General features: G+C 46.5%; 1 protein-coding gene across 10 annotated transcripts in view; it reads right to left on the minus strand.

Annotated features, from left to right (window-relative positions):
• Positions 1–1,071: 1,071 nt before the first annotated feature.
• SMYD3 (SET and MYND domain containing 3) overlaps positions 1,072–21,647 on the minus strand; it is a 552,423-nt gene continuing 531,847 nt past the window's right edge. For 6 of the 10 annotated variants that reach the window (XM_036277714.1, XM_036277716.1, XM_036277713.1 and 3 more), the window contains 2 exons: positions 14,576–14,684; positions 1,073–1,389 (listed from right to left, as the gene is read on the minus strand). In XM_036277714.1, coding sequence (XP_036133607.1) covers positions 1,288–1,389; positions 14,576–14,684 — 211 coding nt within the window. In that variant the 3' untranslated portion in view covers positions 1,073–1,287. Of the gene's footprint in view, positions 1,390–14,575; positions 14,685–21,647 lie in introns of all 10 variants that reach the window. The other 4 variants (XM_036277707.1, XM_036277710.1, XM_036277709.1 and 1 more) reach the window with 1 other exon arrangement.

A 21,647-nucleotide genomic window follows, 5' to 3' on the forward strand; every position in this document is an offset into this window, starting at 1 on the left:
AACTCGTTCGCATGTAGGACACCGTCCGGGTTTCAGCCGTCAGAGTGACCGCCAGGTGTTCAGCAAGGATGCTGCCATTTCCAGTTGTCAGCTGTCTTGGCTGCAAAATGAGGCTGGTTCCGTCTGGCTGACCAGATGCCGATGTCTGTCATTCTGCAGTCACGTAGTTGGAGGACCAGCCATGACCCCTGAGGGCGGGGAGGGCTCCTGTTCAGGACAGAGGGGCAGGAGTAGCCGCTCTGGGTTCTGCCACCGCCCGGGTATCTCCTTTCCCTGCGTGTAAAATACGAGGTGGATGGCGGGAGGCTACGAGTCTTTCCACTGCATGTCCCAGGGCTTTAGTCACTGCCTGTCTCGTCTGGGCAGGAGCGACCAAACTGCCCACACGCTCACCAGGCAGGAAGAACGTTTACCTTTTTTTTGGTGGAAGAGAAGAGGAGGTTTTCGTATTTGTCTACAGCAGAAATGTGGAAAAGCAAGTCATAAAATTAAGGAATGAGAGAGGAAAAAGGAAAAGAACAAGCTTGCTTTAAGCTGGATGCTGGAACCCTGCTTCCTGCAGGATAATGGAGCCGGTGCGAAGCATATCACAGGGTCAGACCACAGGCCTAGGGAATTAGAGGGAAAAATGCAAGAAAAGCAAGCGTGACGCACACAAAGGCTTGTAAATCCCGAGAATGAGTTACAAGAGAGCCACGAGACATTTCAAAAAAACATTTCTTTCTTTCCCATTAAGACTTCCTTTAACTTTTTCTAATAACTAAAATGACTTTTTCCTAGGATTCAGGAAACGTCTTGTGTTGCAGACGTATTTGGAAATGAATAATAGATTCAGACATCATTGAACACAAATAGTGAAGACAGCACCTGAAAATTCTGCTTCTTGCCCAAATGGACAAAGCCTATAGGGAAGCAAATGTGAAGACATAAATTTGTATTCAATTATCCCTACAGATACCCCAGGTGAATGTTAATACTTATTCTGTCATGCTTTGAATACAATTTTCTATTAATGTTGAGATCTTAACCGTTACAATTACCAACGAGTAAGCAAAGAAAACAATTACCACGTGGCATTTTCAACCAAATTTTTTGTGTTTATTATAATCGTGCTTCTCTACAACTAGTGATTCTTAAGGTTTGCAAACGACGTCTGCCTCATTTACCTACGTAAACACAGAACAGCATTTCCAATAGGGAGGGTCACACAGCAGACAAAGTGGACAGTGTGGTCTCAGTAAGGCGTTCAATCAGGGACGAGCCGTCGGGCCACCTGGCTGGGCTCCTTCAGGAGGCTCTGATGTTGGCATCACATTCTTCTAAGAGAAGAATCAGATCCTCGATCAGTCTGTGCTCTCTGCCGTGTGTCACTCTCATGATATCAAAGGCCTAAAGGGAAAAGAATGATGATGAGATCCCAAAGCAGGCAGGCCCTCGCCCACTCCTCACCTTGTCCCCGTGACGCCAGGCCTGGAGAAGCCCGCAGGTGGACAGTGTGAGCAGCGCCGTGGTTCCCAGGCCAGAACATGCAGGGCCCAGGGTGGATTTTTGATGTGGTGCTTGGAAAGCAAATTCGCTGAGTCATGCTATCCAACAACGAGCTTCAGGGATGGTTAGCATGTAGGTTTGGTGGGCAGCTACAGAGGTTTAAGGGGAGTTAATAAAATGACTAAGTAATTTATATTAAGGCTAAAACACCATGCTCCTACCACCGTGATGTACATTTCCATTTTTGCATGCTGCGTTGAATCCTCATCCATATGCACTATGATGATAATGCACATGTCATCTTTTCATGTCATGTGATGCATAGCGTTGGTATTTTAAACCCTTCATTTATTGTCTGTGTTCAGTCCATCACTAAATTTTGTCAGTTCTACTGCAAAATATTTCTGAAATCTGGGCAGGCTTGTAACCACTTCAATGATAGAGTACAATGGAAGTAATGCTAATGAATTCCAAGGCTAGGTCAAGGCCATGCAGCCTCTGCCTGGAACCATGAGCCTCCATACTGTGAGGAAGCCCAAGCCACATGCACAGGCCACATGTGGGTGATCTGGCTGACAGTCCTAGCTGTGACCATCTGTCACGTCAGTCCAGCTCAGACACCAGAAATGTGTGTAAAGAAGCCTCCAGATGATCCCAGCCACCAGTCGGAAGACAGGAAGAGTCTAGTCTGCCCAAGTGCAACCCCAGGCATGGTGGGAAAGAGGCAAGCCATTCGCATTGCAATCCGTCCAAATTCCTGACTCAGAAAATCTGTGAGCATAAATGGTGGTGGTGCACTCTGCTAAATTTTGGAACGGTTTGTTATAAAGCAATGAAGAACCAGAATACCCCCCAAAATGTTTTTGCAATACATAAACCAGAGATACACAGTGTCCTCCTTCACAGCCCAAATGGAGGACAATGGGAAAGGGAGCAAGATCCATCATATTCCACGTGAAGGTGCCTTCAGGAGACTCATAAAGACGTCACCCTGATGGCTATTAAGCCCCCCAAAAGTACCTGGCACGCAGTCCTATAGCCTCAACCTCGGCTGTATGGTAGTATCAATGAGAGCTTCAAAAGAGGCACCAATGCCCAGACCCCACTCACAATCCTCTGACCCCTCTCTCTAGGGTGAGCCTGGGTCTGGGGATTCTATCGTGCGCTTGGGGCTGCAAACAACTGACAGAGTGAGCTCCCAACAAATAGCAGCAGCTGGTTCACCGTGGACTCACACCAGCATAACTGCCATTTCGATGGCCGTATGTATGACGAAGGCCATCGCGTTCACAGGCCGCCATTCACTCAGCTACTCTTGGAAAAGCAGATGACTTCCAAGTTTGCTATGATGCGACTGATGGAGATTTTCCAGCACAGGACTTCTTGCCTGCGCCCAATATCTGCTGAAGACACAGCCTAGGGTAGAATTCTAGGAATGAACATCTTTAAAGTCAGAGACTTAAAGACCGGGAAGCACCTTGGCAGTCATGTGATCAGACTACCTTTCAGCCTGTGTTCTTGGCTTCTTTTTTTGTCTCTGTAAAAATGTTCCCTTTGTGTTGGAATAAAGGAAAACAGGCAGGCAGAGGGGTTCCAGATTTGGCTCAGAGAGGAGGTGGGGGAGGAAGAGGAGGAAGAGGAGGAGGAGGAGGAAGAGGAGGAGGAGGCGGCGGCGGCGGCCCACCACTCAGGCCCTGGTGCTGCTGGGAGAGAGCTCTGCTCACTGAATCTGGCTGTGATCCTACAGTGACCACCAGGCCCACCACCCCGACATCTCAGCTGGAAAACCAGAAAGGTGGCTAGGACTGAGGTTCTGGGTGGCGGGGTTTGTTAGTAACTCAAGTCTGCCACCCTGCGGGCACAGTGTCTGAGAGCACAGTCGGGCAGGGGTCTGGGAATGGAGAGGAGGAGTTGGGAGCAGGCAGCCAAGCTCTATGGGATCCCTCTGCCCTAAAGACACAACATACTTGTGACGCCACCAGGCATGGGGCAAATGTCTTATGTGTTATTGCTCCCCCACGCCCTCTGCTGGGGTGCTGCCGGGGCCTTCGTCTCCGGGAGCCCAGGTAGGGGCAGAGACCTGCTGAAGGCACGACTGTAAGGAGCCATCCGAGAAACTCCTTCAGGGGAGGCCCTGTCTCTGGACAGCTGGCGTAGGTGTCCCCCCTCCACTCAACAGAAGGCCGCAGGAACTGCTGATCCGGCAGAGAAGGACGAAGGGCCGCAGACACGGCCTGCAAGGCTCTATGCGGGAGCAGGAACTGCCCACCCTGGCCCCACAGGCGGCCTGGAGGAAGGCCAGGCCTAGGCTAGGGTGCCTCCCTCCCCGCCTCACGGAGCCCCGGACCAGCTTCCGTTCCGCCCTGGTAATGCTCCGCCGTTCCTCACCTGCAGAAGGATCGGGGCCTCCGCGCCAGTTGACTCCGAGGCTAGTGACAGTCGTCTTCTACACTCTGACAGGGCAAGGCTGTTCTGCATGTTCCCAAACATTACAGCTCCTATCTTCCTCCCAGTCACAAGTGTCACTCTCCCAGAAGCCAGCGTTAACTGCGGCTGATCCTGGGTCTTCCCATCATCAAAGGGGCAGACTACTCATCCGACAGCAGGAGGCCTCCAGGCCACAGCCCCCCTGGAACTGCAGGGCCACCGCCGGAAGGGCAGCTGCTGGCCCTCCCAGGGCTCACTGCCACACCTCCCGGCCCTCCTCCTCACGGACAGGCCATGACGGCCATCAGGCCCAGCGTCCCCACGTTTGCCCTGCGAGGTCGACCCCAGGTGAGCACCCAGCTCTCAGGACTCCACCATGTTCACCCCTTCATGGGGTGCAGCCTCCACCTTCAAACGGCCTGTAGTGACCAAGGCGAGGGGCTGCAGGGGCTCCTGGTCATGACTGAGAGCCTGTGGGGCCACTGGGTCCTAGTAGAGAGGCTGCTACTGGGTCCGTCTGCTCAGTGGTGGTGAACGCAGCACGGGCAGCAAGTGGGCAGGAGGCACACCCTGGCTGTGGCGCAGGACCCGAGACAGGGACTAGACCTTACCCATGGCGGCTGGAGGCAGGCAGGAAATGGGCACAGTGGGGGGCAAAGGCTGACCACAAACTCCCATCATCTGTCTGGGAGGTAAACTAAATGCAAATATGATGAACAAATAAACATGGGGGGGGGGCGTTCCTGAGTGCTGAGCGGGGCAGGAGAGAAAAGGGGAGAAAGATGAGAAGGATCTAGTGGTGTGCCAACTATGTCAGTGACTGCTTTCTGAATGTGAGAGTGACAAGTGACGGGGAGCATGTAGTGAGCTGGACCTCAGACTGCGGGTGGAGGACATCTGGCCTGGGGCCTGGCCGTCCCTGGGACAGCAGCTCTCGGTGACGCAGAAGAGAGCCCAGCGCGGCCCAGGCTGGCTCCCCATCAAGGCCACAGACCTGCACCCCAGCAGGAAATGAGGAGGCTTATCTTTCCCTAAAATGAAGAGATTCACAATAGATTCCTGACAAACCAGAGCAACTGTTCCCTTCACTCAGCCCCTCCCAACCGCGGCACATGCGCACACCAGAGAGGAGAATTGCAGTTTAATTTCCTGCCGCAGTCTATAAAACAGATTAAGGAAATATAAACTCGGAGCCGGCTTGCGCTGGGAAAAGCTTATCTCTTTCCATTAAATTTTATTTTTTAATGGTAGCGTTTAAAAAGACCCTGCGTGTAATCGTCCACAAAGGACTTGTCTGAAGCCTTGGAGGGGATGCTGCTCCCCGGGCGCCTCTCACTGTCACACGAGGAAGGGCAGCACCAGTGGCCGCCGATGACACGCACGGCGCACTCAGGAAGAGAGGGTCCCAGGGCTGGTTTCAATCTCACCGCAGCTTTTTCTCTTAACAAGTAATTTCAGAATTATGGTGTATATTAAGCAAAATGAATCAAATCACATGATTTAAAGTTGCAAACAATAGCTTTCTTATTAATTTTTAATACAAATATATTAAGCTTATCAAGGATCTCATATGCTCTCTACCATGAGCCTGAGGGAAACCAATAAATGACTTCCTCAAGCATGATTTAAATATGGATATAAAATCAGAGGGAAACGAAATAAGGGCACGATAAGACCCTCTGAATCAGATCACAAGAGGGAAAACAGCACGTTTTCTTCCTCTGCCGCCTGAGGATGAAGGTGGATGGAGGGGCAGCGGGGGAGGGGAGCTGGGCGTCCAAAGGGGAATGTGAGAAGCCAGACCCCAATACATTAAGCAGCTCAGAGCCACAACAAGCCCATTACAATGGGCAGAACACTCCGGAGCCTTCTGTGGCCCGGCTGAGCACAGCAGCAGCACCCCTGCTGCCTCCAGTCTGCTCTACACCTTGAAGAACTCAGTGCAGGAACTGCTGCAAAGATCGGGCCTCTGGGAAGGCGAGATGCCTTGTTCACTAAATACCGTCTCAGCAGCGATAAGTGCAAGGTGTGGCCTTACCAGGAAGCGCTCTGGGCCAGCCAGGAGACAGAATTACAGCAGGACCCCGTGTGACAAAGGGAGATGTCAGGTGCTGGGGTGTCCAGAGGTGGGAGGGGGACCAGAGCAGCTGAGGAGGAGACCTCAGCAGGGGTTACAGACCTGGTGAGCTCAGGTGTGTGCCCTCTTCTGGTGGGAGTGGCTATTCCAGAAAAAAGAGCCCCTGTTGTGTTGCTGAGTTTAGCTCACCAATGGAGCCAATGAACATTTACTGAGCCCGTGAGGGGCCCGGAAGAAGTCCTCTCTCCTCCCTGAGACTCAGTTTCCTCAACTGAATAATGAGGGATTGGCCTCCATAAATTCTAGGGACAACCCAGTCTCAGACACAGAGCCAGGAGGTGTCCATTTGATTTTGTTTCCAAATATAGTTCCTGATTTCTAATTTAATCTGACTGTGGTCAGAAAATGTACTTTGTCTGACTGGAATCCTTTTACATTTGAGACTTGTTTTATGACCCAGCATAGGGTCTCTGTCCTGTGGGTACGTGAAGAGAGCATGTGTGCTGATGTAGTCTTATCAGTGAGGTCCTGTTGGTTGATGGTGTTCAATTCTTCTCTCTTCCTGCTGATTTTCCATCTCTTTGTTCTGTTGATTGCTGACAGAGGGGTGCTGATGTCCCAGCCATCGTTGTATCCTCCAGGCTACTGTCTAGTTCTCCTTTCGGTTCTATGAGGGTTCCTCACCACCTACATTGTGCAATTGTTTGGTGCACACACATTTAAGATTGCTATGTCTTCTTGGTAGATGGACCTTTTTTTTTTTCATTCCACAATGTCCCTCTCTGTCCCTGGTAAAATTTTCTTTGCTCTGAATCTACTTTATCTGATATTAATATAGCCACTCCAGCTTTCTTTTGATTACATTTTCATATCTTTTCCTATCCTTTCACTTTCAACTGGACTGTATCATTTATATTTAAAGTGACTTTTTTTTTTATCCTCACCTGAGGACATTTTCCCATTTTTTGTTCAGACAGAGTGGGAGGGAGAGAGAGGAAGAGAGAGAAACATCGATGTGAAAGGGACACATCGAGTGGCTGCCACCCACATGACCTAACCAGGGACAGGAACAAACTGCAACTGAGGTACGTGCCCTTAGTGGGAACTGAACCCAGGTCTCTGGGGACCGCAGGCCGACACTCTAACCGCTGAGCCAAACCGGCCAGGGCACTAAGATGTTTTTTTAAGAATTAAATCCACAGTGCTTTCTTGGTGGTTGCTCTAGGTCTTACATTGTACAGACATAACATCACTCTCTCCTGCTGTCATTATTTCACCCGTTCAAGAAACCTTATTTCCCTGTACGTCTTTTCCCCTCCCCTATTTGGAATATAGTTGTCCTAAATATTTCCACTGTACACATTTAAAACCACATCAGCGATTGTTACAATTTTTCCTTCATCTGTGAAAAATGATCTAGAAAGCTCAAGAGAAGAAAAGTCTGTTTCACTCACCCATATTTTTGCAGGCCAAGTTCTCCCTTCCTCCCTTCCTACGGGTGGGACACTCCGCCTTCCATCACTTCATTTCTGTCTACAGCAGGGGTTCTCAGCCTCCCTAATGCTGCGACCCTGGATACAGTCCCTCCTGTTGTCTGTGGGCGTGTCTGCGTGTGGGCGGACCGCCTGGAGATGGATAGAGGGGCGGAGTCTCAGTTCCTAAGACCATTGGCAATATGTGTTTTCTGATGGTCTTAGGTGACCCCTGTGAAAGGGTAGTTCGACCCCCAAAGGGGCTGCGACCCACAGGTTGAGGACCACTGGTCTAGAGACTCGTCTCAGCCATCGTTGTAGACCTGGTCTGCTAGTCACAAGTTCTCTTAGTTTTCCTTCATCTGTCAATGCCTTAATTTTCTCTTCATTCCTAAAGGGTATTTTTGCTGAGTGTAGGTTTGGGGTTAGCAGTTCTTTTCTTTCAGTTCTTAAAACGTGTGTCATTTCTGTCTGGTCTGCTCGGCTTTGATAGAAAAGCATTATAATTTGAATTGTTTTTTCCCCTAAAGACAAGATACCATTTTTCTCTTGCTGCTTTTAAGACATTGTCTTTATTGTTCAGAAGTTTGGCTATGATGCGTTTCAGTGTGGAGTCTTTGGATTTTTCTTGTTTGGGATTCACTCAGCTTCTTGAATCTAGTTTATGTCTTTTGCCAAACTTTCAAAGTTTTCTACCATTATTCCTTTCATAAAAATGTTTCATTGCAGTAAAATATACATTATCCATATCTAGAACTTTTGCATCATCCCAAAATGAAACTGTGTACTCACTAAACAATAACTTCTCTTACCCCTCCCCCTCCAGCCCTGGTAAATCACTATTGTACTTTGTCTCTATGGTCTTGACTAGGTACAGCATGTAAGTGGAATCATTCAATTTTTGTCCTTTTGTGTCTGGCTTTGTTCACTTAGCAGATGTTCACCCATGTTGTAGCATGTACCAGAATTTTTTTCCTTTTTAAGGCTGAATAAAATTCCACAGGGGGGAAAAATATATACATATATATATGGTTAGATTTATATATATATATATAAATCTCCCACATTTTATTCATTCATCCACCCATGGACATTTGAGTTGTTTGCACCTTTGGTCTGTTGTGAATAATGCCTTGTCAAAAATCATTTGACCCTATATGCAAGGTTTATTTCTGGGCACTCTGTTTTATTTCATTGGTCTATGTGTCTTTATACCACTATTATCTGCTTTGATTACCGTAGCTTTGTAGTAAATTTTGAAATCAGAAACTGCGAGTCTTTCAATTTTTTTCTTCTTTTTCAAGATTGTTTTGGCTATTGGGATCCCTTGGGGTTTCATATAAATTTCAGTATGGATTTTTCTGAAAAAAGAAATCATTGGGATTTTCATAGAAACTGTACTCAAGCAGTAGATTGCTTTGGCTACTGACATCTTAACAATATTAAGTCTTCCACTCATGAACATGGATATTATTCCAGTTATTTATGTTTTCTTTCATTTTTTTTTATATTTTACAGTTTTCAGTGTATAGTTCTTTCATCTCCTTGTTTAAGTCAATCTATGTTTTTTATCCTGTTAGACACTATTGTAAATGAAACTCTTTCCTTAATTTCGTTTTTTAAGATGGTTCCCTCTCAGTATATAGAAATGCAAAGGACTTTTACATGTTGATTTTATATCATGCTGCTTTGCTAGATTTTAAAAATTAGTTTCAATAGGTTTTATTTTGTGTGTGAAATCTTTAGGGGTTTCCAAATGTAAGATAATATCATATGTGAAAAGAGAGAATTTTATTTCTTCTTTTCCAATTTGGATGCTGCCATCATGGTTTCTTTTAATACGTTTCACCCCATCCCTTTTCTCTTCTTCTTCTGGGACTCCAATGTTACATTTTCTGTTATTGGTCCCATAGGTCCCTGAGACTCTGTTCAATTTTGTCCTTTTTTAAGTCATTTTATCTGTTTTTTGGATTAGGTAGCTTCTGTTGTTCTATCTTCAAGTTCAGTCAGCATTCCTCTGTCCTCTCTATTCTGTTTTTAAGCTCCAGTCGGTTTACTTTGGTAATTGTATTTATCAATCATTAAATTTCTATTTGTTTCTTCTTTGTATCTTCTATTTCTTTGCTGAGACTTGTTTTTTCATTGGTTTTGAGGGTGTTTGTACTTGCTCATCAAAGCATTTTTATGATGGCTACTTTAAAATCTAATGTCTCTGTTATCTTAGAGGTGGCATATATTGATTTTTTTTCCATTAATATTGAGATCTTCCTGGTTCATGGTATGAGTGATTTGCAGTTGCAAGCTGTACATTCTGAGTATTCTGCTGAGATTCTGAATTGTATTTAACCCCCCCATTTTAGCTGGTTTCCTCCGACACTGCTCCTGCAGAAGGATGGGGGGATGACACCTTGTTTCTGCCAGGTGAAGGTATCTGTCCAGATTCCCACTTGGCTCCTAGTTACTGCTGGGCTTACACTCACTGGTAGGTAAATTTCTGCTTATTTCTTTTAATACAATTGAATCACTATGCTTTCATTTTACTGACCATTCTCTTACTTATTTTCTCCTTTCCTTAAGTTCAGAAACATAATATTGAAACTAATATTCCCTCTTTGGAGGTCAGTAGGGAACATTCATCAGTATCAGAGCCAGGGACTTCTCTGACAGGGACAACTCTTTGATGGCATTACTGACAATGTGGCACCTCATCTGCCTGCCCTCTTGTCCTCCCTTCTTCCCTCCCATCTGCCCCCTAAGGGGTAATGTCGCACATCGAGAGGAGAGCTTTTTAACCTAGAGGCTGTGGGCACTTAGGAGTCCATGGCGAGGCCTCAGGTGGTCCCCAAAGCCCCCTTCCCTACCAAATATGTAAAATGTTGTGTGTTTGTGCATTTTCCTCAGCGGTTCTCATTAGATTCCTAAACAAGTACATGACCACAGAGGTTAAGGATCACTATAGCAGACTAAGAAATGGGACAATGAAACTGCACGCTTTAAACCAGCCTGTGAGGGGCTGAAGCCAGGTGCCAGCTGCATCACCTAGTGACCAGCATGGCTCTGCTCCAAGGCTCCCGCAGGTGTTGCACTAGCTCCTGGCTGCGCAGGAGGGAGAGGCACGGTGTCCAGGATTGTGGCCTGTGCTCCCTGTTCAGGCCCAGGAAAGAGAAAACAGATCCTCACAATGTAAAATGCTTCAACAAAGTGCAATGACAATGGAAAAAACTTTACAGTGTAATGGACAAACAGTTGTTGAAGGGAAAGAAGTCTGACTTTTTCCTACCTGACTTCAGCTAATAAACCACCACGAATCAAGCCACTAGCCTGGCCCAGAGGGAGGGAGTCACAGCAGGTGGCACTCACAGAAACAGGCTCACTGACAAGACAGCCCTGATGAGAACGGTTGCCCTTGAGGTCCAAGAAGTCAAATTAGCTGCTAACACAATTCTCCACGAAATAAATGGAAAGCAGTGAAAGTAGATTAGAGACAGGAGAAAGCAGGAGGAAAGCGTTGTGAAGGGACCCCAGGACAGTCCTGTGGCAGCAATCACGAGAATTCAGCTGAGCCCAGTGGAGATAGAAGCCTAAACCGAATCAGAGCTGGGTTAAGTGGATTCCTTCCCTGGCGGAGGCTGCGGTCTAACTGAATCTATCAAATTTCTGATTCTGAAGCTTTTCTGATTTCTGTTCCAAACTCGGCCTTTGAAACCCTATTCAAGCTGTTTCATCCCATTATTTCCAGAGTTTCTAAGACAAGAAAGAATATCTAGGGATGCCAGTCTAAAGAGAATATAAGTTTCAAAAGGCAAAGACTCTATCTTCTTTTTCTCCTCTCCAGGTTACCTGAGCCCCGAGAAAGCTCAGGAAGGGAGGCTGGCTGTAGAACAAAACTGATCTGCTTCTAGACTTCTGGTCACATGAGCTGGTGAAGAGACGGCCGTGTTCAGGCTCTGCCTCTGCTAGCAAGTGGTTGCCAAAGGTCCAGAGAGGATCTGGTCCACTAACTAATACAGCTGAACAAACAGGGCCAAGGTGGAACTTTCCAAGTCCTCTACTCATTAAAATAATCCATTCATTCAAGCATAGCTTCGAGAGAACTTGCTACATCTGGGGCACGTGTGTCTATGTTAGGTAGCACCAGGAGATGCACAAGGTACATAATTCAGGGTCCCCTGAGGAATTCCCACTCACCTTGGGGAAACAGAACATGCCCAAGTGAACTGCTAGGAAGTGGTTACAGAGCCTAATTGTTCAAGAGGGGAACTACCGTATAACCCCAAACCACAAACAGTGCTAATAGGACCAGGTAGTTGGGAGCGATCAGAGTGAGAGTTCTTATAAAATAACCCTTAGGGTCTCAAAATGTTTGGGACTGGCGAAACACACTCTCACAACCTCATATACTTCTCAGATCAACTCAGTGGGGGTAGGTGTTATTCCCATTTCAAAGAGATGAGAAGATTTGCCTCCAGTCACAGGACTAGTGAACCCCAGAGCTCTCTCTACGACACAACACTATGGAGGATGCACATTTGCATTTTGGTGGATAATCAGAACCCAGCAAGAGACTCCATGACTTTTCCAGAGGCAAACAGGAAGTTTGGGGTAAGGTCATGACTTAACCCCAGTCCACATGACAGACTTTCTGATGCTGCTCCAAGATCTTTCATTTGGCAGCTTCCAGGGTACATGTTGGGTTTATCTTTGGTACCAGGAGTAAATGTTAAATCGATTACCAAGGGATGCTGTGGAGGAAGCGAGGCAACCTCACAAGAAAGATGTAAGGAAGACTGAATGGAACTGGGCATGAGGGATGTAAAAGGCCAAGGAGGGCTGCCATCTGAGAGGCTGGTGATGGCTAGCACCACTCGCCCAGCCCATGTAATGAGTATCCCGTAATGAGTATCTAGATGTCTGTCGGGGCTCCTTCAGGTTTGTCTTTCCACTGAGGTTATTAGATATCTCCTGCAACAGTTGTGCACACAATGACTGTAATAAAGCCTCCTATGAGGAAAAGAAGAAATTAAAACCTCCTGTGATTTCTCCTCTGAGTTGGCATCAGGAGCTCAGGAGATCTGAAGGGATTTCTGCACACTGAGCCTGATCTATTTAACTGGATGAGTCCAGAAGGAAAGAACAGAGCCTTGGATTCCAATCTGGATTCAATAACTTGTTCACATGTCTGTTTCCTCCACTAAATTGTAAGGAAAACACTGGGTCTTATTCAGATTAACAGAAGCATTACTCAACACATGTTGAATTAGATGGAACAAACTAGACCTGGCTCTGCCTCAGTTTGACTTTAGACAAGCTCAAAGGTCTCCAAGCCTTAGCTCCTTTAATTTTCAAATGGGAATGAAAATGCCTGGCCACTGACCTCATTGGCTGTCATCTGTCATGAGGACCAGGTCAGATCATGTATATATGAGCAGTAACATACTTTCCAGTCCCACATAAACATAAAGGATCAATTTGATCACATATAAAATATCTACTTGCTGGTGACCTGGGTTGGGTATATCATATATTTGGAAAATTTCCTCCACATTATTTTTTCTCTTACAACTTTCACCAAATAGACCCTTAATAAGTATTTTCTGTCTGACTGAGTTGACTGGCTGACAAGTATTTGCCAGACCAGAAAAGTAAAGTTTTCCCTGAGACTGAGAGACAGCTAGGTGTTCTACCATGGGTCTGGGTAAAGATGTCAGACAAAGTGAAAAAAAACAAAGGAGCTGTATGCCTTCAGGAACCCGTGTTCTTCCTGTGGACCATGGGCTGATTTAACTAGAGATCAGGAAAAGGCAACATGACTAACAGTCAATAGAAACTAGCATTGGAGAATCTTATTTTTAAGAATCTCTTAGGCATTTGTCATATTTTTCTCATCTAAATATGCGTAACTGCCCATGTTATGGGACCAGTCAGCTTCCTGGACACTCCTTGTGAGATTCGAATACAGAGCCGGAATCTCTCCCTGTAGCTCTTCTGCAGAGAAAGGCACTGTGGCCCTGAAGACCCCATTCAAGTGTCAGGTGCTCCCTATGAAACCCTATACACCAAGTCTCTGCACAAAAAGTCAGAACCTGGACCAGATGGACACATGAGATCTCCTTCTGGAAGCCATGGTTTGGGGGAGAAGCTCTGCCTGGGTAGAAAGGCTGGGATAGCAGAGTCCTGGGCCCAGGGGTAGAGGAGACTCTTGGGAGGGCAACAAGTAAATGCCACTCTTTACCAATATACTCCAACACTGACCCATTCTCCCATTTAGTTCCCTCCCTCCCTTCGTCCGTCCCTCCGTCCCTCCGTCCCTCCCTCCCTCCCTCCCTCCCTCCCTCCCTCCCTCCTCCAACAATGAGTACTTCCTAAGCTCTAGGCACCTTGCATGGCATGGAGCTGGTTACAACGATAACCAGAAGGACCTCACAGGGTCCTGGGGGCATCCATATCCCTACTCTTATGGGATATGTACTCTACTGGTAAAGTAAGCAGAGTTGTAGGAGTACAGGGGAAAAAACACTTGAGCTGGGCCTTAAAGGATCAGTAGAGTTCTACCAGGCCCAGGAGTCATTTAAGGCGGAGGCAGTAGCTCGGCGAAGCTCTGAGAGGGGCAGTTCAGGGTGCTGGGTAATGACTAGCAGTCCAGTGCACGCTGGCTGTGTGGAGGGCTAGGGAGGGCTGGAGGGCTGGAGGCTGCAGCGGGGGCTGCGGACAGACGGTCAGGGGCTGCTCTGGCAGCAGGGAGCACAGACTATGTCCTGTGGACGGTGGGTGGGGAGCATGGAGAGGGGCAACCTACTCACTGTGAGTTCTGAGGCCAGTGTGCATCAGCGAGAACTGAGTATGAAATTTTCATGATTTTTGTGAGCTGGTTGATTTTACATCAGTAGTTTAAAATTGACCATGATGGGCATGTTTCTACCCCAGAAATCTGCAAACATCACAAATCAGTTGTTTTCAGAGCTGGTTGTTAAACATTTATGGGCACGTGTGTGCATGCTCATGTGTGTACATATGCACACAGACACACACCTATGTCAAGTTGCTAAAATCACAAGCCTAGACCCAGCCGGAAAAGGGTGTCCAGGCAGAGCGGCGCGATCTGCACACTCACCAGCCTCAGGTTCTTCATCGCCTGGGGAAACATGCCTTGATGCAACTGCAATTTGCCAACTTTCATTACCTGCACACCTCTGACGGGGTGGCTTCCCGGGAAGAAGATCCTGGAAGAAACCAAAGGGCAGCGCATCAGTGGCTCCCTCCTCTGCAGTCACATTTCATCAGGAGCCCACGAAAGTCAAAGCCCACACTGTCTGGGACTGTTACCGAGCTCCAGATAGGAGATGAGAGATCCCGAGCGGAGTGGGCACGTGACTGGTCTCCTGCTTCCCAGAATGCCTTTGCATTCGGGGAAAAAATGACTTCAGGGGAATGCCTCTCTAAGAACACCAGAGAAGAGAAACAAGTTTGCATGTATATTGGGAGATGGGGGTGGGGGTGGAGACCAGGTGCTAAGCTTACCCTCTGAGCTCCCTGTGAGGCTCCAGCATCCAGGGCCTCCTTGGAGCAGAAGGGGCCTCTGTACACATCTGTCGAGTAAATGAAAGGAAGCTTCCCTGGCGCCCCGTCTAGATACTAGCACACCCTCCTTTCAACGGAAAGCCCCCTGGACGCCAGGCGTCAGGCTCCTCACTGCCCACCTTTCTTAACGGGCCCTTGGATATTTATTTGACCACTTCACTGGATCACAGAGGTTTTGATTCAGGCCCCCCATCTGTGTTTGCCATGATGTCCTGCATGTGACAGGAACTCGAGACATGCATGACTGTCTTCACACCTAACAGAACATAGTCGTGTGTGGCAGTGAAGCAAAGAATGAAAACGCAGGGCTGTGTTTCAGACCTGACATTACTGAATTTGATGCGACAAGGACTTCCTGCATTAGAGTTGACCACAGTGGACAGTTTGTCCTCTTCTGTCCCCACTTCCGCTATTCTCAGGGACTGCTGAGCTCCTGCATGGATGCAGGATCGGTGCTGGGCTGGGGACACATCAGCATACACCTTTATGCTCCTTGCCTTGAGGCCAACAATCCCACGAGATGCAAGACATACATCCATGCAATGGTTTAAAAATATGACAAAACGGAGCATGACTTAGTGCTCAAATGAGGCCTAACTTAGGAGACGGCAATGCTCAGTTTAAGGCTGTTGAACAGAACTGAGAAAATGACACAGGCACTATGAAGGGAGAGAGGTGACTGGCAGCTGGCTGGCCCAGCAAAGGTGTCCCGGAGGGGGTACACGGGCCTTCCACAGGCTCCCCTGGACTGGGGAACTTGGCTGTGGGGAGAGGGCTTGTCCAGAGAGCAAGGGCCTGCCCAGAGGTGTCAGCAGGATGCCAAGAGCCATGCCTGAGGCGGGCTTGCATGGCCCGCGCGCTCCTCACTGGTCTCCGTAAATAAACTCTGGGGACCCACATGTACCCTGCTGCGTGGCAGGGACGAGGGAGGCTGACCAGGAGAGACACCGTGAGCTCAGGCGGCGGTGCATGTCTGCACGCCGTTCTTCTCCCTGAACCGCAGCTCTTCCCCAATGAAATGTGATCTAGAAACTTCCCATTCATGCTCTGGAAAGGGGGTAGCAGTATTTGCGAAGGACGTATTTAAATCAAGAGGTTGGTCGTTCTTCTAAAGGACGAGAGGAGAAACAAAGAGATGCCGGAACTCTCTTCTCTGCTGATCAGTCAGCCCATCGCACCCCCTACAGAATGGACATCATTATCTCTTGTGTGGACAAGGCCTGGAGACCCCTGCACAAAAGGCTTAGGTACAGAACACCATCATCAGAAGGTAAGTGCCCTGGACGTTTCCTTGAAAAGCACACCTGGATTTGAGATTTTATTTTATTATTACATGTGTGGCCGAATTAAATTTATAGGCCAAATAGTAATTTTATACTAATGATCACCCCCTTGAGCGGAGGTCCGTCACGCCAGTTACAGAAGGTCCATGATGGCAGAGAAAGGGGGGCATGCTTGTGCCATGCCCGGTCCTGCTCTGGTTGCTTTGAGGTGTTAAAAAATGAGGTGGAGGCCAACCAGGGGAGGAGGAGGACACAGTGCCTGCTGGCCGGGGCGGCAGGGGGCTTCCACATAAACATCACAGCCGTCTCAGAGCGCGGCAGGCCTCCCAGCGGACATGAGATAAGACTCACGGTTTCTGGCTGGAGTGGCACCCCTAGGAGAACTGGAGCAGCTCACTCCTGCTGGGAGAAGGTCCCCAGTGAGGGGTCAGGCAACCGTAAAAAACCAAGGTCAGCCTGAGAGCCTGACCCGAGAGGGCGTCAGGGGTGCTAAGGCCAGCGAGGACGAAGACGGGTGGGAATGAGTCCCTGTGCCCGGTGCGGCGAGGGACTCAGCACAGTTGAGGTGCGTCCTTGTCCGTCACTGGCATACAGTCTAGCTGCCGACAGGAGGCCAATTAAATCACGACCCAGGCGCAGTGATGCAGCGAGCTGCCCGACCAGGGCCCCGACAACAGGGCGCCAGAAGCAGCGAGGGCAGTGAGGAGCGCGGTTTCGTCAGTGGCAGAGCTCAAGCTGGCTCAGACGGGAAGAGGCGAAGGACTACCTGGACAAGTGTGTGGGGCACGGGAAGGGACGGGTGCCTCTGGTGACGGTGCGGAGGCTGAATACACAGCACACTGGCCTGGTGGGCGGAGGAGCGTGGAGAGGACAGGGGTCTGAGGCCAGGCGGTGCAGAGACATCAGTGCGAAGCTAGGAAGTTTGAAGTTGTGCTTGTAGGCAGTGGGCACTACCAAAGGGAACTGAGAGCGTGTCATTAGAAAACAGGAAATTGGAAAAAAGACCCTAGGGCATAATGAAAGCAACAACAACAAAACAAGGATCTGATGCCTAAAAAGTTACACAGCTGATTCGATGGCCCTGGAGACCCGCTGGGGTGCCGCAGAGTCCGAGCTGACTCCAAGATTCAGAAATAGAAACGCTGCCACAAAAAATACAAGCGCACTACACAGTGCCAAAGTCACCGGCCAAGGCGTCTGCTTGTTTGGGTGTTACACATTCTCCTTCCACAGGCACAGTGCTAGCAAGCACACGCTCCAGAACGTGGGCCTGGAGTGGGAACTTGCCTCCGGGGTTTGTGTGAAGTGCCCAGGAAGGAATGTGTCGAGACAAGCAGAGAAAAGCAGCAGCACACACCAGCCTTACCTCAGACCCGCACGCTCCGAGACCACGTGGCCACAAGGAGGCTGAGAGTCAGGGCACTGGAATGTCTCAAGTTAAGAGGATGCAGGGAAGAAACTACCTGATGACAGGACCTGTGTGGTTGGTTGTGCTGAGAGTTTTCTACATGATGCAATTACCAACCAATCACACTGCTTAATTACAGAGAACAGTTCTGGCCTTTACTGAGTAGGAAAATCATTCACGGTTCAGGACTTTTTTTTTTTTTAGAACTGATATAAAAAAGTACTAAATTCAAAAGGAGAGCCTAATTTGCCTACATAAACTGTATTTCAGAATAACTAAATAGAATCTTAACTGATAAATGTGAAATGGTGATCAAATTAGAAAAATCATTTTGTAACTCCTGAAGAAACATATATAACTGATCTAGGATAAAAGTATCACTAGGTAAAAACAGTAGATCAAAGAATGATGGAGCACTTCACAATGGATGGATTAGGTTGTTACCACCTGAACCCAATGATCAGTCTTAGCATCACTAAAATGGACAGCCAGACATGACATGCCAGCTGATCTGCCATGATAGGAATTGTTTTGCACAATCTAGAAAGCACCCTTGAGATGAGGAAGGAGGAGGAGGCAAAGAGGAAGGAGGAAGAGGAGGGGGTGGGGAGAGGGAAGAGAAAAATGGAATTTAATTAAGCCCATAAAGTTCAATTTCATTTCATAGCAAAAACAAATGAGAGAGAAGCGAAAGCAACTATCCAAATCCGAGATATGGGAAATTCAGCAGGACCTCGATCCAGGATCTTCAACAGGTCAATGGTGTGAAAAGAAAAAGTTGGCAATAGAGGAGAACTCACTAGATCAAAAAGAGACAGAAGAGATACAACTAAGTGTGATGTGTAGACTTGTTCATCTTAATTCAAACAAAACAACTATAAAATGATATTTCTGAGACGGTCTAGAAAATGTGACCCAGAAATGGCATTGCAAACACTTGAGAAGATGTCCAGTCTTCCAGAGACACAAACAGAAGTACACATGAATAAAATAATGCAATGCTTGAGATTTAAGTTTTTTAGCAGAATTTCTTCTTCTGGCAATGCTGAAATTAGCTTGTTTCAGGCCAAATTCTGCGCTAAGAACAAAAAAGTTAGAGCAAAAGTTTATGTTTGAGGGTATCAAAGAGCCCCCCAGGCAGAGTGGTCTTGAAGAGTCAAGATCACAGAAAGAATGGAGCTCATTTGCTGCTACTGAGCAACTTGGCTGATTTAGAAGTCAAGGCAGACAAACTAAACAGCTGAACAGGGGTTTTGGTAGTCTCATAGATATGGAGACACAGAAATAGAAGTTCAGGGCTCAACAATGGTGAAAATGAGCCATAATAAACATCTCTGACTTTCATTTTAGACCCCCAAAGGGCTACAATCTAGGAATAGTAGTACACAGAAATAGACCGAATCAGTGCAAAGACGGAATCAGTACAATCCCTGATTGGATTAAGGGGATCTGTTTCTTCCCTGATTACCAACAGCAAAAAGTAAATTCTCCCTAAAGGAAGATAACATCATCCTGAATCTCAAACTATTTCTTCAATTTTTCTATCCAATGTTCGGTATTTAGTAAAATTATAAGTAGGCATACAAAAACATAAGGACTGTCTGAAAACCAAGAGAAAAATACAATGAAACAGACTTACAAGTATTCAGATATTAGAGTTCTCACACAGAGACTTTAAAATAACTATGATAAGTATATTTGGGACTCACATAATAGAACATAATTTTAGTAGAAAATTTAAAATTATATAAAAAAATAACCAATGAAAATTCTAGAACTGAAAAATAGAACACTGAAATGACGAATTTAATAGTTTAACATCAGATTTGTCACAGCCAAGGAAAGAAATAGTGAATTGGAAGGCAGGTCAAAAGAGTTAACAATTGTAAAACATGAAGAGACAATGAAATGGAAAATAAAGGAGGACATGGGTCTTACATATGTTAACTGGAACCTCAAATGAGAGAAGGGAGAGACTGGGACAGAAACAATATATGAAGCCATAATGACAGAAATTTTTCAAAAGTGTTCAGCAAGTGACACATTCAGAAATGCTAAGAACTACAGAAAGAATAAAATAATTAAACAAAAGAAGTAGAAAGGCTAAGAGATAAAATATGTGTTGCAAAATTTGATAATATTGAAGCAGGCTGATAGGTATCTGAAGGTTCATTGTATTGTTCTCTCCATTTTTGAAATTTTTCATAATTAAAAATGTAGGAGACTGGGTTTTATATTTTCACCTTCAGAAATCATGGACTGCCTCAAGTTCTAGAAGATTTTGGAATTTTACTGAATTCTAAGCCTTCTAGAGAAATAAAATAACGCAATGAGTGGCATGCAGTGGCCTTCCACAATGTTTCAAGACATCAGAGATACACTGACTTAATAGCTACAATCGTAGCAGATATAGCAGAAGCTCACACTCAACATTAAGAAGCTCTGCTTTAGGTCTTAAATCAAGTGCAGAAACTTGGTGTCATACACCATGGGTCACTGAGACAAAGAAGCATGAAAAGGCAGAGAGAGTCCAGCCAGTGTGGCTCAGATGTTGAGCATCAACCCGTGCACCAAGAGGTCACCAGTTCAATTCCTGATCAGGGCACATGCCCAGGTTGTGGGCCTGATCCCCAGTGGGGGACATGCAGGAGGCGGCCAATCGATGTTTCTAGCTCTCTCTCTATCCTCTCTCTTTCCTCTCTCTCTAAAAATCAATAAAGAAAAAAAATTCTTTTTAAATAAAGAAAAAGCAGAGAGAGTCAACTGAAGTTCTTTAGAGGCTGTTTAAGTTACACCACCTGTTATATGGAAGTTATTCATGCCTTTGAGGTAGGGTAGCTTTATTTGTAATAGGATACATTTTTTGTTGTACTTAGTTTAAACAAATAAAAAAGAAGATCCTAATATTGAGAAACAAAACCAAAGAAAGAAAAGATAGACCACACCGCCTCAGAAGCCACCTCAGAACAGGATTATTTCTCGCCATGACCTTGACACAGTTAGTCCGCAGACGTGCTGTCCCAGCAGGGTGATGAATCTGAACTTCTCCATCACCTCTACTGCTTGGCTCTGTTGGTGACTGGAAGACCAGAGCCATGAATTCCCACTTGGTTTTCACGGGGAAAGTTCCTGGGTTCCGGCCCAGATGGAACCCTCGCTCCCCGCTTCGTCTGATACACGTTGTTGCCCCACATCACTAAGGATGGATCTGCCACACACCCAATTCCTACCACCTGAGTATGAGAAAACAGAACTCACAGAGCCTCTCATAATTCTGCCACACGTTACAACAGGACTTTACAATGTTACAATGACATTCTGCCTTGTTGCAATGAGATTTTTCTTGGGTTTATTTTACCCCATAAAGTGAGTAAGCAGGATCACTTCCTTACACAAAGAATACACTTCTATTTCTCTTCATTTCCACCAAGTAAGTCCCTCACTAAAAATGGCAGGGCTCTCTCTCTCTCAGAAGTTTGACAGTTTATAATGGTTCGTACACAGTCCATTATTAGAATCTTTAAATCAGAGAATAAGAACAGAAGAGCTTTTTGTTTATGGTAAATGTTCACATGATTCAGGATCGGGAGCAGAGTTTTTAGGGTACATAAACTAGAATGAAGAAGTTAGGAGGACTGGGTTCAAGACCTGGTTCTTCCAACTAGTTAGCTGAGTGACCACATTACAGTTAACCTGATGGTAAGAAAAGAGATGGGAGAACATTTGGAAATGTACACAACTACATATAAACACAAACTAGTAGTGTTAAATGTCCAGGGCTAGTCAATATGTGGTCATTAGTTGCCATGCACTAGTAATCCATACTGAGTGAAATAAACAATTGAAAGAAAATCACCTGATTTTGTTGCCAAGTTTAAAAAATACCCTAATAGCATTAAAATAGTTGTTTTCTA

Source organism: Molossus molossus, unplaced genomic scaffold, assembly GCF_014108415.1.
Source record: "Molossus molossus isolate mMolMol1 unplaced genomic scaffold, mMolMol1.p scaffold_m16_p_23, whole genome shotgun sequence".
In the NCBI taxonomy this organism is placed as follows: Eukaryota; Metazoa; Chordata; class Mammalia; order Chiroptera; family Molossidae; genus Molossus; species Molossus molossus.